General features: G+C 47.9%; 1 protein-coding gene across 1 annotated transcript in view; it reads right to left on the bottom strand.

Moving 5' to 3' along the window:
- The window catches only part of KCNQ3 (potassium voltage-gated channel subfamily Q member 3), a 296,583-nt gene that overhangs the window by 28,811 nt on the left and 246,703 nt on the right, over positions 1-21,069 (bottom strand). The window contains exons 2-8 of the mRNA XM_069465967.1: positions 17,633-17,723; positions 15,857-15,983; positions 12,713-12,885; positions 8,070-8,225; positions 6,898-7,008; positions 5,233-5,328; positions 3,821-3,915 (exon numbers count right to left, since the gene is read on the bottom strand). Of these exons, the coding sequence (XP_069322068.1) occupies positions 3,821-3,915; positions 5,233-5,328; positions 6,898-7,008; positions 8,070-8,225; positions 12,713-12,885; positions 15,857-15,983; positions 17,633-17,723 (849 nt within the window). The remainder of the gene's footprint in view (positions 1-3,820; positions 3,916-5,232; positions 5,329-6,897; positions 7,009-8,069; positions 8,226-12,712; positions 12,886-15,856; positions 15,984-17,632; positions 17,724-21,069) is intronic.

Below are 21,069 nucleotides of genomic sequence, written 5' to 3'. Positions count from 1 at the left end.
CAGCAGCTACCATATTGGACAGTGCAGCTATAGAATATGTGAAGTCAGGTGTATTCCACCATCACTTTTAGGGAAGCTAACACTGTATATGCTTTTCTGTTGATGGAAAGCAATGTCTGGTTTTAAACATCTGCTCTCATCCCTGCTTGCATACAAGAATGTTTAATCTACCATACCCCCAACCCCAGCATCTTTCCATACCTTCTCAGACTCCTACCACCTACTTATGTTAAGTCTATGCAGTGTCCACTGCCAGCAGATCAAAAGACCTGGGTTTGGTCTTAGATATGCCCAACTTGTGTGGCCTTGAGCAGGTTCCTGAACTTCTGGAGGTTGGGTCCCAGTTTCTTCTCATATAAAATTGAGTTTGGACTTAAAACTCTCCGAGGTTCTTTGCAATTCAAGAACAATGAGTTTATACTTGTAAGTAGTAATAAAAGAAAAACAAAAACAGAACACCATCATCCATCACTGCTAGCCCCAAACACACAGATATGTGCATATTAGCAAAAGATGACACTGAGCTGGAAATTCTGACATGGCGTGACTGTTGCAACTGGGCTACACAAATTTATCTTCCGAAACCTTTGTCAGGAATGTAAAATGATGCAACCACTATGGAAACAGTCTGGCTGTTCCTCAAAGAGCTAAACATAGACTTGCCAATTTAACTCCGAGGCATATACTCAAGATAGTTGAAAACATACATCCACAAAATAACGTGCACCTGAATGTTCACAGCAACACCATTCACAGTAGCCAAGAAGTGGAAACACCCAAATGTTCATCAACTGATGAATGGATTTAAAAATGTGGTATATGTAATGGGATATTATTTGGTTATAAAAAAGAATTAAGAGCTCTGGTACATACTACAACAGGGATGAAACTTGAAAACATTATGCAAAGTGAAAGAAACCATACATAAAAGGCAACACATTATATGATTTTGATATTGTATTATATATTTCAGAATAGGCAGACTAGAGACAAAATAGATTGTTGGTTGCAGGAGCTGGAGGAAAGAGGGAACCAGGAATAACTGCTAATGGGTGCAGGGTTTCTTTCTGGGGTAATGAAATTGTTCTGGAATAAGCTAGTGGTGGTCAGTGGCCTATTTTGTGAATATACTCAAACCCACTGAATTATCCACCTTATAAGGGTACTTTTTATGGTATGTGAAATCATCTTATGGGTTGTGAGACTTATCTCAATAAAGTTGTTATTTAAAAGAAATCAAGAAAGACAAAAAAAAAATCTTTAGAAGGCAGGTGAGACACATCAGTACTTTGTCAGCTACTTCTCTGCCATTAACATATGGAGTGGGTTGAATTCACGGACTTTCTTTTCCCAAGGGGCTGCCTGCTTCAGAATGGTTGCTAAGTTAATTTCTCCAGTGACTTTATACTTTTGTCCTTGGAAAAAAGAAAGAAAGAATGAAATGTTCTCTCTTCGTTTAAAAACCATTCCCACACCACAGCCGCTGTCTGCAGCACAGTGTATTCCTACAAGTCCCTCACAGCGAGGACAATGCCTTTTATAATAAATCAACTGAAAAGAGTGGGTCCATTGCCAAGACCTTGAGATGCATAGCACACGTCTCGGTTCTATGTCCAATGTGTTCTTGTTTTTGAGTTCAAGGTCACTCTGTTCTCTCAAGAGGAGGTCATCTGACTATTCTAAGACACTCTGCTGCATGATATCCAAAAACCTCAACAATTACAACAATAACAGAATTCTAGAATCAAAAGGAAACATATAGGTCATCTTCAGAGCATGTAAATCTAATTACAAGTAAGAAGACACAATGAATAAGCCCAAAGCTTATCACTCATTTATTGAAGATGTTTTTTCCTCTTATTCTCTAACCCTTCCACAGTCTCAGTCCCTTTGCCTGTTCTCTCTCAGGTCCTCCCTCTGGTTGCCCTTCTTACTGCCTTTGCCTTGGTCAGGCTCTCATTTCCTCTTACTATGAAACCCACGATCATTTGCTAGCCAACTCCTGTCCTGACTCTTCAAGCCCATCCAATCCACCCTCCATACTCCCTCCTGTCATCTTCCTGGAGCACAGTCTGATCATGTCATTCTCTGGCTCACATGGCTTCTCCTTGCCTTCAGGATCAAAGTCAGATTCCTTCACAAGTCACGCATGATCTGACTTTGGTCTGATCATGGTCTCCATGGTCTGCCCCGGTGCTCAGCACATACAAGGGGTTCAAAACCATTGGTGGACTCAATGCCCCAAATATTAATAGAAAGTGGCACCACCACTAGAACCTCTTGAGGAGTGAAAGCATAATGGGAGGTGAGTGGAGGACGTGGGCAGAGCCCTGAAGGTCATGGTCAGGCTTTGGACTTTCTTCTCTTTGTTGTGGTCACCCACTGGAAGGTTTTGTGCAGGAAAATGAGTCAGTAGAACCCATATCTCCTATATTTCCTTAAATCTTTATCATAATCTGGTGATGGGGTAGAAAGATAAGTTGAGGCAGAGTTCAAAGACTGGTCGGAGTGTGTGGGGCCATGGTAAGCCTCCCACCTAGTCCTGGGCTATACTATGGCCACTGAACCTGCAGACATATGACAGAAACCCACTTTGGAGTAGGTCCCAACCCCGTATGAGGCTGTCTGCCTACTTTTTCTTCTAAGTCAATAGCTCTAGGAAATGGACATGCTTGGAGCTCTGACTCGGGGGGATAGGCGGTATATGGGCAACGTATATAACCTGAACTTTTATACCCCCATAATAAGCTGAAATAAAAAAATTAAAAAAAAAAAAAAATAGCTCTAGGAGTCTAGCATCCTACCCACAACCTAACAATCTGAGCTCAGGACCAGTGTATCTAAAACCTGGAAAGGAGCAGTCTATTTAGAAGCTCACGTAGTGAAAAGATCACGGGCTTTGGAGGCTTCTAGATGTGGCTGACGTTGGTCAAAATGTCCAAAGTTTCTGAGCCTGGCCGAGCAGGAATACACACCATTCAGCCTGTCTGCCAGTGTGGACTGTGGGCCAGTGACCACACTCGCCCCAGGACTCCTGCTCAAGACACTTTTACCACCACACCTCCATCAGGATTGCTGACGGTGGTGCCAGACCTGCATTTTCACGATTACCCCGTTGAATCTAACACAACTTAACATTTGAGAACCTCTGACTTATCTCATAGGGTACCTGTGAGGATTAAATGAAATATGAACTTGGATCCCTGGAACATATTGGACATCCAATACATATTCATTTCTCTCTCCTTTTCTCCACTTCTTGGCCATGGAAAGAGGTTCTTGTTTTTCTTTGAGGCCTTGAATTCCATCTCCCACCTTGGGGAACACAAAAAAGCATCTCTGGACAGCCATAGGGCTCTTCTGCTGTCCTCTTCCACCTTCCCTTTTCCAAAGTACAGAGTGGTCTGTGGGTGCAGGCCGTGCCGGGGGGAACAGCACCCAGGGTGCTGGGTGGCCTGTTGTGCAGGCTCCCCGCTTCCTCAGCCCACCGATCCTGCTCACACATTGATGGGACCTTTCCTTGTCAGCCACTGCATGCTGGCTAGCTGCTGACCCCCAGCTGCACACTGGAATCATCCGGGGAGATTCAAAAAATACTGATGCCCAGGTCTCTGCCCTGGAAATTCTGATTCAATCAACCTGACATGTGGCCTGGCACTGGGACTTTTTGAGCTCCCAGGTAATTCTAAAGTGTAGCCCGTGTGGGGAACCACTGCCCTGAAGGGTGTCCTCCAGGAAACTGTGAGGCCACAGACCTAAACACAGCCCACAGGAAGGACAGTCAGTCATGGCCTGAGCATTCAGATGAGTCTCCACTTGCCTGAAGAACGGAAAAGAGACGACGGATTCATAAAACCTCCAAGTCGCCACCAGGTCCATCCTGTTGGGGTTGGTGGCATAATACCTCCAGGCAGCCTGTAGAGAAAAAAGAGGGGCAGAAACGACCTGGGATCGCCTGAAACTTTCACACAGAAGCCCACAACATTAAAACAATTTCTAAGCCCTTGACTCCTAAGAATTTGAATGTGCGTTGAGCCAACATTCAGAGAAGCCAAGATTCTTGGCTTTTTGTAGTTTCTTTGGGAAGAAAAACTTTCATCTTGGAGCTACAATTGGTGGTGTGGTGGGAAGGGACATGGAGAGATGAATTGGAGTGGAGTGGGTATAAAATCCCCGAAAGAAACAGGGACTACTCTTTCCAGAAGGCTCCTTGGGACTTCACAGTCAGATAGGAAAACAGTCTTTTATACGACTTCTGGGTGCAAGAGAGAGCCTGAGAGATGAGGTTTTGATACTAATATCCTGGAATCTCTGGGATGCTCTGATGGTTTGGGGTTAGGGTGGTTATTAGGGGCAGATTCTTGGATATTGGGACCAACCTAGAAACTACAACATGTAGGATGACATCATGGAGCATCCTATGTCAGATACACAGACCCACAGAGACACTCACTACAACTGGACTCAAGCTCACGAGTGGGTGAGCACTCAGGTGGCTGTAGTTAGGACACTCCACTTTCCCACTCACTGTGCCCTCATGTTCCCAACGGCCCATAAAAGCATGAAGCAGGAGCTCCCTCTGAAGCAGAAGAGAGAACACGTTTGCCTCTCTCACCACCTCTCACTACTCTCCCCAGCCCCCAGCTCACGCAGGGTGAGGGATGAGGATAGAGAGCTGGCAGGTGTCCAGCATCTGCTGGCTCACAGTGTCTACTGGGAAGGAGGAACAGTGACTCGGCTCAGTGTTCCACACGTGTAAGGTGTCTCTTTCTCCCTTGGCTTGGGGCTCTGTGTCCTTGGCAGACATGAAGGAGCCAGCTTTCCTTGTAGCTGACTGGCTAAGCACCCAGACTTTAGGCTGAGCCTTCCCTGTAGGTCCCTAGGTCAAGCCTGGGATGGAAAGTAGAAGGAAAAGGAAGCCTAGTACAGCCCCAGGTCCAACTAAATTCTCTTCTCCAACATTAGCAGTAACAAAGCTGATAGGTTGACCCCCGAGTCTTGTGTCTATTTCTTTCTTGGCTTAGAACTTGAATGAGACAGTGATGGGAGTGTCACCTTCAGGGCTCAGAGAGACAGGTCACATAGTACCCATGGAAATTCCCATAGCCATCCATAAGCAAGCATGTGCAAGCAGGCCTGCTCCTGCCTGGGCGTGCATACACGGGTACACACACACACACACACACACTACAGATATTAGTCCCATTCTAGTTCATTCTCAGGCAGACAGACCTGAATGAGCTCAGCAGCTGGCTTCCTCCTTTTCTCAAAGTGCTTCTGACGGTGTTGCTCCTGCACCTTAAGTGCCAGCCCCGACCCCAGGATGCCCTGGAGGGAGATGCAGGCAGGCAGTCAGTCCCCACCTGGACTCTCCCAGTGCTCAGCCCTGCTGCCGGGGCAGCAGGTGTTGCAGGGCTCAATGGCATTCCAAGGCCCTGCAGTGACAGCATTGCACAAAAAGGGGAAGGGGGAAAGACCCCTTCCTTCTCTTGAAAAGAGTACAGAGCTTGGTTAAGTAGGACAAGCCTTGAAGTCAGGAAGGCCTGGGTTCCAATGCTGTCTCTGCCACTTCCCAGCTGTGGGCCCCTGGGCAAGCCTGTTAGCTTTGCTGCAATCTCAGTTTCTTCCACAGGGAGGTAGGAGGATAGTACTTACCTTAGAATTTTGTTAAGAAAAAGGTGAGATAATATACAGGAACTGCCTAGTCGGGTGTATGGCACAGAATAGATGTCCAGTAAATGTTAACTGAATTTTTAAAATATTTCAGCTGCTTGAACTGTCACTCAAGACTTTTACTATGGCCAGCATTTCCCAGAACTGCGATCTGTTTTGATTTCCAGGTCAGACTTGCGTGTGGATTAAGTGGATAGAAGCACACTTTTCAAGCTGACCTAGAACTTGGAGAGGGTGCAGCACCCTCATGCCCCTCGCCTGTTTCACTGTTGAAAAAACTAAGGTTCAGGAAGGCCATATGCCCAATGTCAAATAGCTTGGGAAAAAACAGAAAAGACAAGGTGGCACTGCCACCAGAGAAAAAGCCTCACCAACAAAAGAATGGAAGACGAAGGGGGTGGCAGAGGGGCTGTTATTTAAGAAATGAATATTATTTCAAGCTTCAGCATTAAGAGCAGGGCTTTAGAACCAGTGGACTTGGGGTTCCTGGCTCTACAACCCAGTAGCCTTGTGACGGTGGAAATTTACTAACCTACTTAAGGTTTGGTTTTCTCATCTGAAAGATGGAGGTAAAAATACAACACCAATTCATAATGTTGTCATGAAGATTAAATTAGATGATGCAGGTAAAGCATTTGGCATGATTTGGGCACAAAGTAAGTTCCATAAATGCAAACTATTTTTATTGTTATTATTATATTTCTGGACACTGGGCTTTGGGGAAGGTATTCTATCATATGTCAAGACATGCTTGAGGGAAATGTATTTTTTACATAAATAACAGGACAAGGGAAGGAAGCTCACATCTATGAAGGACCTGCCCTGTGCAAGGCGCTGGGGATGCGTGAATGGAAAAGAGAATCCCAGCTCACAGTCCTCAGGGGAGGCAGATATGGGAACGCATAATCCCGGCACAGCCAGAGATGCCTTTACAGAGCTGTGCCCAGAGGAGGGAACAACTCACTCAAGGTAAAGAAGCCAGCATTGAAACTGGGCCTTGGAGGAGGAGCTGACGTTGGAGGGGTCACTCCTGGCAAAGGAAAGCGGCACAGGCTGTGGCGGGGAGGCAGGGCCACCACGCTTAAGGAAACGGCTGGTGAGTAGATAGGGCTTGGGATTTAGGGTGTGAGAGGATAGAAGATGAGGCTGGAAAATTAAGCTGGGGCCAGATGGTGAGGGGTCCTGCATGTCACACTGGGGATGTCACATATCGAAGGTACTTACCGCTGGAAGGGCAAAAAAGGAGACGCCAATTAAGGAAAAGGTGGCAGCAATCAGACGGCCTTCCCAAGTTTTGGGTGTCTTGTCTCCATAGCCAATGGTGGCCAGTGTGATCTGAAAAGAGAAGAGTTCAGACATGGGGCCCCCTATGGAGAGGAAAACAGTGCACGTCAGCTGAGCTCTACCTACAAATCTCTGTCTCAGCTTGGGCAGAGGTTTATAACAGGATTTCCACGGGAAAAAAGACACCAAGTATCAAGTAACTTATAGGGGAGCCTTGAGACTTGTTTATAAGTTAAGGATTTCCGACCTATCAGGCAATCAGTCAACAAATATTTCAATAATTGCAAACATATATATGTACATTAATGTATATATATATGCAAATGTGTCATTTTATGAATAATCATGTTTATGAATATGCATACTTGTGAGCATATTCGTATGTATTGTGTGTATATGTGCATGTCTAATGTCTGTGCACACATCTGTTCTACTCTGTGTAGCATATTTCTGTGTGTGCTTACATGTTATGTGGTCAGTACACATGTACTTATGCACATGTACATGCACATTGGAGGCACAATATTAGAGCAGTTAACAGTGTGGTCTCGGGAGCCTGACTGAAATCAAATCTCAGGTCAACCTCCTATTGGCTGAGAAAACTTTAATTAGTTACTTAACCTCTTCATGCCTCAATTTCCTTAATTTTCAAAAGATGCTAATAATAGAAGCTGTTTGCATTTAAAGTAGGTTAATAAACATAAAGTGCTCAGAGTGATGCTCTAGAGCAAAGTAAGCCTTCAATAAGCACTATGTATTCTTGCAGGGATGGGGATGAGCCTATACAGGTCTGGGCACACGTGTGTATCTACCACTGGGTTTGTCTGCACATGTGTGACTTGGCTAGTAACAGCCTATGACTAATAACGTAAGGTCCCTAAATGCAACCATATAATTCTAAGCTCTGACTTATAAATACCAGGGAAAACCCCGTTCCAAGTGCATGCCCTGGTGGGAGAGAGTCTCCTACCAACAGGTTCAGAGATGGAAGAGCTCTACCTCTGACTGCAGAAAGCAGCTGCCCGACAGACCATGTCTATGCCACACCCTTTGTCTCTCTCTGTCTCTAACATTCAATCCCCATAGGGTTGGCCTTCAAACTAGTGACTCACCAAGCCCCACCAAAGGGCATCTGCATAGGTCTCAAACTCCTCTTTCATCTCCTCTCCTTGTGCATCCACCTCTGGCACATCTTTCTCAACCAGGTAGACAAGAAATGAAGACAGGATGAGTGTCAGGAAACCGATGTACCAGGCAGTGATGAGTTCCTGGGAGAGTAAGCAGTAGACAAGGGAGGTGGTCATTGGGAAGTCATCGGGTGGATGATGAAGCCACACACTGTGGAGTTGGAGTCCAGGTATATCATCAGCTCTGTGATTGTGGGCAAATTACTCACCATCTCTGATCCTCACCTCCTATCACTGTAAAATGGTATCAGTAAATATGGTCATTATTTCCAACATTAATGAACAGAACAGGTGTATGACTCTAGGAGGAGAGAAAGACTTCTGGCCTAGAGTGATATCACAGCTCAAGAGGCCTTGCAGGAAAGTGAGAAGGCAGGAGGAAGTGGCTGTTGCCTGAGACAGGGCTCAGGGATCGAGAGACTCGATTCCAGGCAGGACTGCCACAGAGCAAGGAGAAAGCTCTGTGCTGCGAGGAAACCAACAGCAGGGAAGAGCCAGCGTGGCATAGCAGGCAGGGACCAAGCCCTGACCCCAGTTTACTGTGTCGCCCTGGGAAAATTATCCTCCTCCTCCTCCCTCCGCTTAGAATTCTCCTTTTTAAAATGAAGGGACTGGACCACAGAGTTCCCGACAGTGTTAACTATCCCACTGGTGGAGTACAGATGTAAGCTGTTTTTATGTGCAATATTGACTTATAGCATATGAAAAATAAGCATAAGTAACACATAAAACCCCCAATTTGGTGAGTATCATCACATGATAAACTAGAACATATGACTAAGTAAAGAAGAGTAAAGCTATTGAATGAAAAATAAGTAATTAGCAAGGACGACGCAGATACCGCAAAGATCCACAAATCACTGAAGTTTTGAAAATCCTGATTGAGGCAATTCCTGATGCTCTCTCCAGCTCCAACTTTCTCTGTTTTTCTCATTCTACTCCCGTTCCAAGGCTGGATGTGATGGGTTGGGTAGGATGAAAGTCGGGGTGATTGGCCAACACAATCTGGAGATTCAGCCTGTGACTCCTGCTGAGTCATCACCGAGAACCAAGTTGTGCAAATGGCTATCCTTCCTACATCCGACCATCTGACCGTCTGTGGCCAGGCGGCCGGCCTTCTGGGTCAACAGAACCTCACCCACAGCCTCCTGCCTCCCTCGGTGACTTGGGGCCTGCAGGCTGAACTGCCCTCCACTGATGGGACCAACCAAAGAGCAGCGTTATTTTCAGACCCATGCCACCTTCATTATGAAATTGTTCTGGATGTTTGCTCCCTCAGTTAAAGAAAGAGTTCAACTATGGTTTCTTTTTTCCTTCCCTATTTTCAAAATAGACATCTCTACATCTCCAACACTTTATTACGCTCATTTGCTCATAGATCTGGCCTTCCCCACAGCGTCACACGCAACTGCACTCCTGAGTTTGCTCTACGACAGAGAGCGCGGTCAGGCAATCCAGCATCCGCTCCCCTTGCTGAGGTCGCCCTGCGGGGAGTTTGCAAGAGGAAAAGGTGCCTTGGATAGTCATTCCCCAGTGGCTGCCGGAGCACGAGCCTCTTGCCTGTGGAGTGTGGTTCTAGTATTTTTATATTTTTCATAGCCTCTGGCCCCCAGATGATGTCAGAAGTTTCATCTGTGCTTACCCAAAGAAACAGTAGTCTGTTTAGGTGTGCACAGAAAAACTGTTTTGGATTATTAAGAGACAGTATAATGGTCACCAATAAGGAGTGAAAATGAGTCCCAATTCTGTACTTTTCACTCATTTAAAAGGCTATTCAAGACGATTCTGACTTTACATATTTTTTGCCAGCAGCTCTGTGGCAGAACCTGTGATCGTTCCCCAGTATCCACCAGCACCTCTACCTATCAAGGCTCCCCTGTGTCAGGTTGGGGCAAAGGGACTGGGGACCAGCCAATGTGGGGAAGTGATGGGAGCAAATCCCTTCCTGGCCCTAAATCCATTATGCAGGATTCCCAGGCCACTCTTCCCTGCCTCAGTGACTCAAGGCCTTGTATTAAACACAGACAAGACTCAGCACATGAGCAAGAAGACCTGGGTGCTTTGTGCCCAATGGTGGAGGCTCCAGGGCTTATTTGTTCTGGGAACAGAGCCTGGGCTATCCTAACTAGTAAAAGTGTTAACCTGGAAAGTTTAAGTTTATGTAACAGAGCCTCCCACTTTTTATCTCTGAGTGCCCAGAGGAGTCAAGCATAGAATCTGGCCCAGAGTAAAATGAAGAAATGAATGAAGAAATGAATTTATAAAGGTTCGTTCACCAGTGCCATGGGTGACACCCTTGGGGGAAGAGCGTCCTCCTGGCTCTGGCAGCACAGGCCTTCGTGAGGACTCAGAACATACACTTTGGAGCTTAGCAGGAGTTCGTAAGGCCAAGTCTGTGAGCAGAGAGCCCTGCTCCCCTGGGGAGGGGTCCCTGCCTCGGTGGGAGCTGGCTGCAGTGTGCACCCCTCTGTCCCCAGGAATACATCACAAACATCCAACCGGAGCTGGAGATCACATGGCAAATAGTCAGCAGACGCCAGGGATCTACTAGAATCTGAAGGAACACAGGACAAGGACTTAAACAAGAGATTTTTAGCACAGATTCCACCAAAGCTGTGAATCAACTCAGCTCCATGGCTACGAGGTTGTGGCTGAACCCAGGAGGGCATTGTGATGTGTACTCTGATACAAGATGAAGTAGAAGGTCAGGAGGAAGAGACAACGCTGTGAAGAAAGCTCTGACCTCACTGATTCTGCGCGGCCAGAGGCAACGCAGACAGGGAATAAAACATTTACGGCAAGCAATTGCCTTCTAAGGAAAAAGATTCCCAGGTATTTTATGCCTTTGTTTTATTTTCATATTTGTATGGTGTATTTGTGAGGGAACGCATATTCAGAATAGTAAATGCTACTCTTAATGAGCACCTACTATTTACCAGGCACTTCAATGCACCTTTTCTCATGTGAACACCAAAAGGATTCACATTTAACCATTGAAGAAGCTGATAAAAATAGAGTGACATGCCTAAGGTCTCACAGCTGGAAGGTGGCTGAGCTGAATTCTGATCCAAGTTGCTGTCTGACTCCTAAGCTCACATTCACTCTGCTGTGAGATGCCATCTTATAGAAGAGCACCCCGGTATACCTGGGTGTGCATCTGAGATATAAGAATCAGGAGTTGTGGGGGTATATTCTGGGGCCGTCCAGTTAGAGGAGGTGGCACAGCCATGTTAATGTTCATAAGGAGAACTCTAAACTCCCTAATGGTAAACTGCCCGGCTTGCCGCCTCAGGTCCAGTTGCACAGAAGCAGAGCCTGAGACAAGGATTCAAGTGCATGTGCTGCACCTGCATGCAGTCATGGAGGACGTGCTCACAGGGCTCCTGGTGAAGGCAGTCTGGGCTGGGCAGGGCACCAGTGGCTACCACACCTGGCCGGAGAAGCTACTCTCTCAGGGAGGAAGACAGCCTTGACTTTATATCCCTGAAGAATACCGTCCTAGGAGTCCCTTCCTCTGATTTCTCCCTCAGGAGTTTTTGCTGCTTGAGCTGAGACACACAGGTTTTCCTTTACTCTTCCAGGATCCGGCTAAAGCAGATCGGCTAAAACAAAGTAGTGCCAAAGTCTTGGATTAAGAATAGGAAGGAAACACAAGGCGTACCATGACTGCAGATAAGCGGGATTCTGGCTGCTTGGGTTCCACGCCTACTTAACCATGTGGGACTCCGGAAGGGGACTGGACTGAGTCCTACCCCCTCCTAGCCGCTGATCTCCCTCCGAGAGTGAGCACCACCATGGCCAGGAGCAGACCACCGGACACGCACACTGGAGCTGGACTGCCTGGGTTTGTGTCCCATTGCATGACCTTGGGCAAGTTACTTCCTCTTTCTGTGTCTGCTTCCTCATCAGTGTAACAGGGCAACCATAGTGCCTGACCCAGGAGGTGAGCTAGTCAATGTCAAGGTCTAAGTTCTAGGCACTGTGCTTTGGGCGTTACATAGTAACAACAGCAACCGAACAATTCCTACCATGGCGGTACTTTCCAAGTGTCTCCATGTATCAATTCATTTCATGCTCACACCAACCCTATGAGGTAAGCGTGTTTTCATTCCAACTTTACAAATACAGAAACCAAGACTTGGAGAGGTTTCAAAAAATCCTCAAAGCCACACAGGTGGAGTCTGGATTCAAACCGGCGTGTGTGACTCTAGAACCTTTCCCTCCCACCATATGTTGCCTTGCGTGGGCTCATTTCATCCTCTCAACAATCTGGAGGTACGGGCATTGCTGTCCCTATCGTAAAAATGAGAAAACTGAGGGCCAAAAAGGGGCCAGTGACTTGACCAGAGTAATTTTCATCTGGTGGAGCCGAGAGACCTATGCGCAGGTCTACCCGATACTGCTCTCTGCACTACACCTGTTCATGCCCTTCCTCCTCCTCTTCCTCTTCCTCCTCCTCCTTGTCACCATCATCGGTGGTGGCAGAATGAGCTCCCTCTGGGATGCCACGGAAGGGCACAGGTAGAAGAGAGGCCCGCGTGCTCTTGCAGCTTCTCCGCGGCACTTACCTTGCTGTGAGCGCAGATGGCGGAGCCCAGGAGCTTCCAGGTGCCGCCCCTCCGGTCCATCCGCAGCATGCGCAGGATCTGCAGGAAGCGCAAGCTCCGCAGGGAGGTGGCCAGGACATTGCCCTGGTTTCCCACGGCAACCACGGGCACAGAGGCGATCAGCACAAAGATGTCTGGGGGAGAGGACAGAGAGAGTGGCAGGGAAGAGGGGAGAGAGGTGGAGCAGAGGCAATGGCATCATCGCAGGTGCTGTCTGCTGGCAGACGGACACGTGCCACGCGGTGGGACGATCTAAGCGCTATGGTGTTGAATTTTGACACCAACCGCAGGTGGTAAGTGGGATTATTCTCCTGTAACTGATGAGGAAACAGAATCTCCGAGCATGAGTGCCTTCCCACAGCCACACAGCCAGAAGCAGTTGCATTGGACACAGGCCTGTCAAACTCCAGTGAGGGCTGTAAACCGCAGAGCAGCGATTTCCAGGCTCCCTGGGGTGGAAATTGGGATTCACCCTGAGGCCGGGAGGGAAATCTGGAGCTGCTCAGGCTGTGGAGGTGAAGCCTAAACCTCAGACACTGTTTTACTAGAGGTTTCCCTTAAAAGCATCACCTGAAACAGGAACTTGGGTGCAGGTAATTTATTGAGAGATAATCCCAGGATGCAAACGATTGCAGAAGGAGAGGGAGGAGAAAAACATAATGAAAGAGGGTGTTATTAAGGTCACTGCTGAGTCTTCTGAGCGGTAGGCAGAACACTCGCCAAGATCACCTGTTAGAAAATCGGGAGGCTGGGATATCTGCCTTTTCACTCTTGTCCCCTGCTGCAGGAGGGTCACCTCTGCTGGGGGTGTTAAGGCCCCATATTTCTGAGTGGCACTTGCCTAGTGATCTCTCTGAGCTTCAGAGAAGACCTTGGAGTAGATTGTGGAAGGAAGTGAGGCCCACCCATGACCTGGGATGCTGGTATCAGAAGGTGGCACGAAAATGTCCACCACAGCCACGGATGAAAGCGGAGGAGGCCACGGGGATGAGACACCTCTGCAATGGCTAGGGAGGCCCCTGAAATCAGCAGTCTAGGACAGAGGAGAGAGGAACTGGTCTCTGTTCCTTTCAGTGGCACCCAACACCTGGATTAATTATCACCCCACTGTTCTGCAGAGGGTTAGCAAGTAAAAAGGGCCCCATGGCCAAGTAAATTTGGGGAAAACTTCATCAAACAGATTTTTAGAATTATTAGCAGAGAAAAGCAACATTTCCCCCAAGGGCCACATTATGGGAGAGGTGGAGATATGTTAGGGTGGAAAACACAGCAACATCAGGAAAGATGCCAGCAAGGATGGTGTGACACTGAGGACCAGCTTTGTCTCTCCAGGAAGGGCAGAGAGGAGCCCTGGAGCTCTGTGACCATAGCCCATCCTGGGACAGTGGACACTGCCTCATGGGGGACATGCCTGTCCTGGAGGGGTCTGGGTCCCACACCCCAGGATGTTCTAAAACTGGACAGGAATCTTTTTAAATTTGGGTATAACCCATCACAAAGCCATCCTTCCACACACACACACACACACACACACTCCCCACAGGACTCCTGCTCAGCACTGGATAGATCTCTCCAAGAAGAAAAGGAAGTCTTAATACCATTGCACTTGCAAAACACCTGGAAGGAAGAAAAAGAGAGAGGAAGGGAAGGAAAGTGGGGAGTAGACATTGAAAGAAGGCAAAGGAAGAAAGAAGAGAGAAATATGAAAAAAATATAGTAAATAAAATTGTGTTCATGTACACACACACACACACACACACACACAGGCACATCCTACTTGCATTCAGAATTCTGGGAAAAAACCAAAAGCCCCAGAAGTCCAACCTCAGCAGCAGGTGGGAACCAGGCAGAGAGGTTTCAGCAGGGAGAGAGCAAGGCCACACAACCCCGGCTGCACAGAGAGAAGGCTGGCATGTAGGACAAAGGACGTGGTCCAGCCCTTCTCTGGGCTGGCCGTCCACCCTTGAAGAATTGCATCGGTCCTGCCAATAACTTTTCAAAAGGGGAGTGAGGAATGAGCAGCATCTCAGTGGAGAGAGACTATGGTGCTGAGAACATGTGATGTAAAGTAGAAGCCGCTAAGGACATTTTTCCTGGACAAAAGAACACTGCTGGAAGGGAAAGAGGAATGAAATGCCTAGACTCAAACATCTGAAGAAAGTCAGAGGAGTTAAGATAGGGATAAATACTTTGATAGGTGGTGAGCACCCCGTGACTAGAGGCATACAAGCAGAGACTGGGTGACCACTTAAAGGCTGCTGCAAGCAACTAGAGCGTCAGACAGGAGGGCATGTTGAACTGAATGCCTTTGGATGACATTCTATGATCCTGTAACCCCGCCCAGGGATTTGAAGCTCCAAGACTCCTAGCTGTCACTCAAGGAGATTTTGTCCTGTCACTACATGGATCTTAGCAGCATTTTCAGATGGAAACACATGGGCCCACACTGCACCAATAGGTCAGTGACAGCTTCCACCTGCTCTGCCATCAAAATGCCTGCCCCTGGATGGAAGGATTCCAGAGACACCTCTCAAAGCAAACTACAGTCCAAGACATAAGACCACACCTGGGTGTTAGGATGGAATCTGCTGCTGACCACAAAATCTGCTGTTGACTAGAAAATGACTTAGCTCCGAGAGCCTCAGTTTCCATTTCTGTAAAATGGGCATAACATGGTCCTATAGAAGTAAATTCTCAACTAGCAATGGGGTCACGCCTGTCACCCCTACCCCAGCCGTTCTGGCAATGTGTGGCTAATTTTGATTGTCACAGTGACTGGGAGTGCTACTAGTCTAGGGACCAGGGATGCTCAGCATCCTGCCACCTGCTGGCTCTTTCACAACTCAAATGCCAAGAGTGATGCTTCCCCTGATGCCCCAGTTAAGAATCCCTGCCCAGTACAGTCATTATGAGCATAAGCCACGGAAGGAGGAATTTCAGCACCGGGAGCCTGGCGCTGTCCCTCTCATCCAGGCAGGGTCAGAGGCCGGGCTGGCCTCACAATGCCAGTGGTTTCCCAGAATAGCTGCTCAGAACCCCCTCAGAGGAGTAACGCACCGAAAGAAGGGAACTGAGGAGGCCCCCGGGCTGGGGGTCAGGGCTTACCCAACATGCACAGGGGCTTCCTGGCGAACTTCAGGCGTCCCCGCCAGCCTTTGTACCGGCAGCAGCAGCCGGCGGCCCAGATCCTCAAAGCAAACTCAGCGCCGAAGATGAAAATAGCAAACGTTTCCTGCGTGGAAGAGCACACGGAGAGGCCCTGATTAACTGGGCCCCAGTCGTCCGGAACAAGGGATTCCTGCCCTGAAGATCTGCAGAACTAGGTTGCTGTTGTGACTCTGGTTGTTTCCTTGGTGGAGGTGGCCGGGTGGGGCGGGGGGAGGAACAGAACAGGTTGCTCACCTCCACTCAGTCTGGAGAGCTCCGTCTGCATTCTGAGGTGCTACCTGTCCCTAACACTGGTGAGCACTGAAAAGCGATTACTTGCTCTTTTTCTATGTTTTTGTTCCAGTGTCTTACTTTTGTAAAAAGTGCCCTTAATGTGCAAACAGCCCCTAGGAAGCCCGGTTGGGTTGAGAAGAGAGGTATCAATGAAACATAATCCATTACTTCCACCCAGCGTCTGGGCCCTGGTGTTGCTAATTGCGGCTAATGGTTACCAAGCCTGGCTCCTGGGCCAGGCACCCCCCACCCCAAGTGTTTGATAATATTATCTTCATCTTGAGTTTTGAGAGACCAAGGCATACAGTGGTTAAACAAAATTCTCAAGGCTAAGGAGTAGCAAAGAAGGGACCCCAGGCTCAGGTAGCTGGGCTGCAGAGCCCATGTCCGGAAGTGCTCTGCCACGCTGCCTGCCTTCCCTCCCGCACCTCCCTTGGTGGTCAGATACCGACACCTTCACCTCCCTCTCTTTTGTGACCTCCCTGGGACCCTCAAGGCATTGCTGCTCCACAGCAATCCCTGAAACCTAGTTCCGGGGACAGGAAGGTTTACAAGGATTCTCCTACTCAAGTCTCAGGTCTGGGCTGTGCGGTTGTAAACGCTGCCCTCAGAAGGGACCTGTTGCCTCTGGAGTGGCAGATGGCATGACCACTGCTGCTCTGTGAACCCTAATCAGGGGGCCAGTGTCCCCCTGTGGACGCTGGGGCCACACTCCATGCCATCATAGTCACCTTAAAAGCTGAGGCTGACTCCTAACCTAGCAAGGGCACAGTCATTCAAGGGCCCAGTTGACCAGTGCTGTCCTGGGGCTACAGAAGGAGCAAGTCCTGCTTGGATCCTCCAGGCAGGGCGCTGAGGCTTGGCCCAGCCCACGTCAGCATGTGCTCCTCACCCCACCTGACATTCTCTAGGCAGGGACGTGAGCAAACAGTCAGGGCACACTAGGTAACTTGCCCAAGGATTCTAAGCCTGCTTTCGCTTCACCACCCCACCTGATGGAGAGCAGACAGCGAAAACAGGGGAAGCACTTAGAGGTTTCATGTAGAAATGGGATTGAAGAGATCCCATTCTTGCCCTTGAAGAGATCCTCAGAGTTTAGGAAGTAGGACACCAGGGAGAAAAAGTAGAGGCAGATTTTAGAATGGAAACTGCCTTTGAGTTAACTTCCAGGGGACTGGGATACGTTTGAGCGTATGTGTTGGTTTTGCTTTGACCTTGTTCATTTCCCTGATCTCTGATGTGGGATAGCAAATCCCTATCAGGAAAGCCATTCCTCTGTCCATCCGTGCCCGTGGCAGGCCTCACCCAGTAAGGGAGGCATTGCTTTCTCTTGGGCCCGGACTTGGCCGGAGACCTGAGGCAGCCTCCTTCTCGTCACTGTGGAAGTCTAACCAGAGGTGTTTGCCCCGGGTGCAGCAGCACGCGGGGTGGCCGTCCTACCAGTAGCAGCAGCCAGTCTCCCGAGACGGTCTCGTACTCCTTGAACGTGGTCAGGACAGCCAGAATCAAGCACCCCAGGACAATCAGGAACCTAGAGGAGAAGGAAGAAAGAGACTAAGAAACCTTGAGCCCTGGCTCACTCTGAGGCTACGACGGGGACAGGCGTCAGCCAGGATGAAGCTCCAACTTCCACTGCACATGGCTACGTGCTGGGTATGCTATCCCACTTACTCTTCCCGACAGACCTACACGGCGGGTAGGAAGTACTGTCCCAGTTAAAGGCAACAAGGTAAGAAAGGTTGAGCAATGTGCACACTTTTACTTAACTGGCCAGTTAGTAGAGTCAGTTAGTTAGAATTCAAACTAGACCACCTTGTCCCAACCTGGGAGAGTTGCAGAGTCCTGAACAACCAAAAGTTAACACAAGTTTTGGTAAATCAACAAGACTATAAATAAATTAATAATGTTCCTCCACGTAGAAGACTTTGATTTTAAAATATATGACGATGTTTTCTTAGTATGAAGAAAACACGAATTTACTCAAAAGATTAATAAATTCGGCAAAGGCTTCTGTTACGAAGTATGAATATTATTCCATTTTATAGTCAATGGCTACAAAAGGAAAGAACTTCTTTCAATTAAAGATCTTGAGAATCGTTTTTTGTTTTTGTTTTTTTTGAGAATCATTTTTGAAATGCTAGAAAGATTAGGAGCCACCACACTGAAGGATTCTGAATGTTGGTCCTTTTAAAATTCACGGAGAAGTCACCTGGTTCATGCCTCTGCCTCAGGCAGGAGCACACTGCAAACAATTCTTTAAGATTTTCGTCTTTACAAACTCGGGTGTGTGTGTGTGTGTGTGTGTGTGTCTGTGTCTCTGAGAGAGAGAGAGAGACACCATGGTTCATTGTTTCGGCAAAGAAAAATGGTTCTCCCTCTTGGTGGAGAGTCTCTGGTTCAGTGATGGTCAGTATGAGGTTCCCTGGGTGTCTATGAGGGAATTTACAAGGTAAATGGACAAGGCTTGGCACACATACACCAAGTTTCCTACTCCAGGTAATCTGGCTTTCTGTCCTACTAAGTTCTAGCCATGCCTTTTTTGGCTTTTGTTCATTCATTCATTCAATATTTATGTGGCAGACACTGGAGACACAGAGCTGGAGTTCAGTGATGAGTAAGCTAGATTGTGCTCATGAGCTCACAGTCCAAACAGAAAGCTGTCTCATCGTGTGATGGTAAAACCATGACGTAAGGAGGATGGGAATGTCTGCTCCTGGCCTTGGCTGGGCCCCAAGTCCTGGCCCTGACCCTTAGGGATCCTGGTCACATTTTCTGACCAATAAACTCCCTGATCTGCAGACCTGAATCTTTGTATTTCCAACCCTGCCTAGGAAGCTACACAAGATCCCCTCCTCCTCATGTGTTTGGCCATTTTACTTGAAATTCATGATTCTGACACATGGCTGGAATCCTCCTACCCCGAGTCCTAAATCTTCTCAGGTGAGGATGATGATAATGGTGGTGATGATGATGATGGTGTTTCGTGAGCACCTACCACTTGCTGCTTTATATATGCTCACGACAACCTCCCAGGTGAGATGTGATCATTCCTATTTTGGAGATGAAGAAATTCCTAAGAAGGAATCATTGCTGTCAGGGTCATTGTGTTGTTAGGAAAATGACCACAGAGTTTGGAGTCCAAAGACGTGGGCTCAGAAGGAGGCCCTGTGTTCTCTATGCGATTTTGAGCAGCACATGGAGCTGGGGCGCCCCAATCATCTGTAGAAGGAGAATAAGGAATCTGCCTAGAGCTCACAACTATCGCGAGGACCATGGAAATGACGGGTGTGGGAAAGTGTTTGGTCACCTGTTGAGGGTCATGGTGCTCTCACAGACACATGCTCAACGCTGGCCAGCCAGGCCCCGGGGAACATGCACGGAACTTAATCGCTCTCGTAAGATTCTGCAAGTCCACATTCTAGTTCTCTCAAGACGTTATTTTATTCATTCATAGGCTCTGTAGCTGAGACCTGGATTAGAATCGCCTTCCTCCTCTTATGATCTGTGTGTTTTTAGGCAAATTATACAACCTCTCAGTATCTTGGTTTCCTTCTGTGTAAAATGAATCCAATGACAGCACCCATGTTCTCAATTATTCTCTGATATGACCCAAGTCAGGTGTCTGGGAGAGTGCCTGGCAGATAGCGAGGCTTCAGTGAGAGTTGGCTATTATTTTATTGTGATTTAATATCCATTTATTGGGTGCCTCTTTTGTCCCAGGCGTAGTATTGGTTTTAAGGCTACAAACATGAATAAAATCTATTGCTCATTTTCAAAGACCCCTTAGTTCAATGGGGAAAACAGGGCAAATAATTACAGGAGAGTGTGGTCGAGGTCATGATCCAAGTGTTCACCACACACTTTGGGGGCACAAGGTTGGAAGCACCCAGAAGGGCTCTGGCCGAGAGGCAGGAAGGATTTCTAAGCTTAGCTAGCACTGACCACGTCCGAGTTTATCCAGGTCATTCACCATTTTATGTGTGTTGACCTGCGGTAAAGCTCCCTAGGCACTGTGAACAGCATGTGCAAGTGCAAAGAACGAAGCTCAGGGACACAGAACCCAGTTTGATCTTCTCCCTCAGTAAAGAGTGTGGGCCTTTTATGATCTGGCCTTGCCCTCCTCACAGCCTCATCAACTCTCACTGCTCCCCGACTCCCAAGCAGGTCTTAGGAATGGCAGCATTTCCTCAAACTCTCTGAGCCCATGTGCCATCTGTCTCGATGCTCCTCTTCCCTGTCTGTCCCTACCATGTCCCCCTCTGTCCTCCTGCTAATGCCTTGGCAGCGTCAGTCATGCCTTGCTCCAGAGCCTTCCAGACCCCAGCTGCTCTCTGCAGCCTCCCCTGTGTGGTCCCTTCCCTGGGATCCACGGCACCCTGATGCATTCCTACTCCAGCACTGATTATAACCTGTGATCATTTTGTAAGGATTTGCCTGCATTGCGTGCTAAATAAAACATGCTATGTTAATGCCTGGCACTACGATTCCTCTTAGGGAGGGAACTGCCTTTGTCTAGTGAAATACTTTATTGATCCTGTTGTGCTGGAAGTTGCAACCCTAAAGGCATGAGAATGCTGAACCACTTAACAAGAAAAATTAACCAGAAATGGGAGGTGGGATGGATGTTGAGGGCCAGGAATGACAAACAAAAAGAAGAGGATGTGGCATAGCCACATTCTGAAGAATTTTCAAGAACAAGATTGTCTAAAATTTTAAGGTCCTTGTCCTGCAATGCAAGCCATCAACCACAACCACTCGGCTTTGTCTTTAGCTGACATGGAACATGGAGCTGTAGCTCATGACTGGGTCAATTCTGAACTAATTTGGTAGGAACAGGATCCCTCAGCCAGACTCAGACACTTTACTCAGCCTCCTGT

This window comes from Eulemur rufifrons, chromosome 3 (assembly GCF_041146395.1).
Source record: "Eulemur rufifrons isolate Redbay chromosome 3, OSU_ERuf_1, whole genome shotgun sequence".
NCBI lineage: Eukaryota > Metazoa > Chordata > Mammalia > Primates > Lemuridae > Eulemur > Eulemur rufifrons.
The sequence above is the reverse complement of the archived record's forward strand: the minus strand, read 5'-3'. Positions and strand labels throughout refer to the sequence as shown.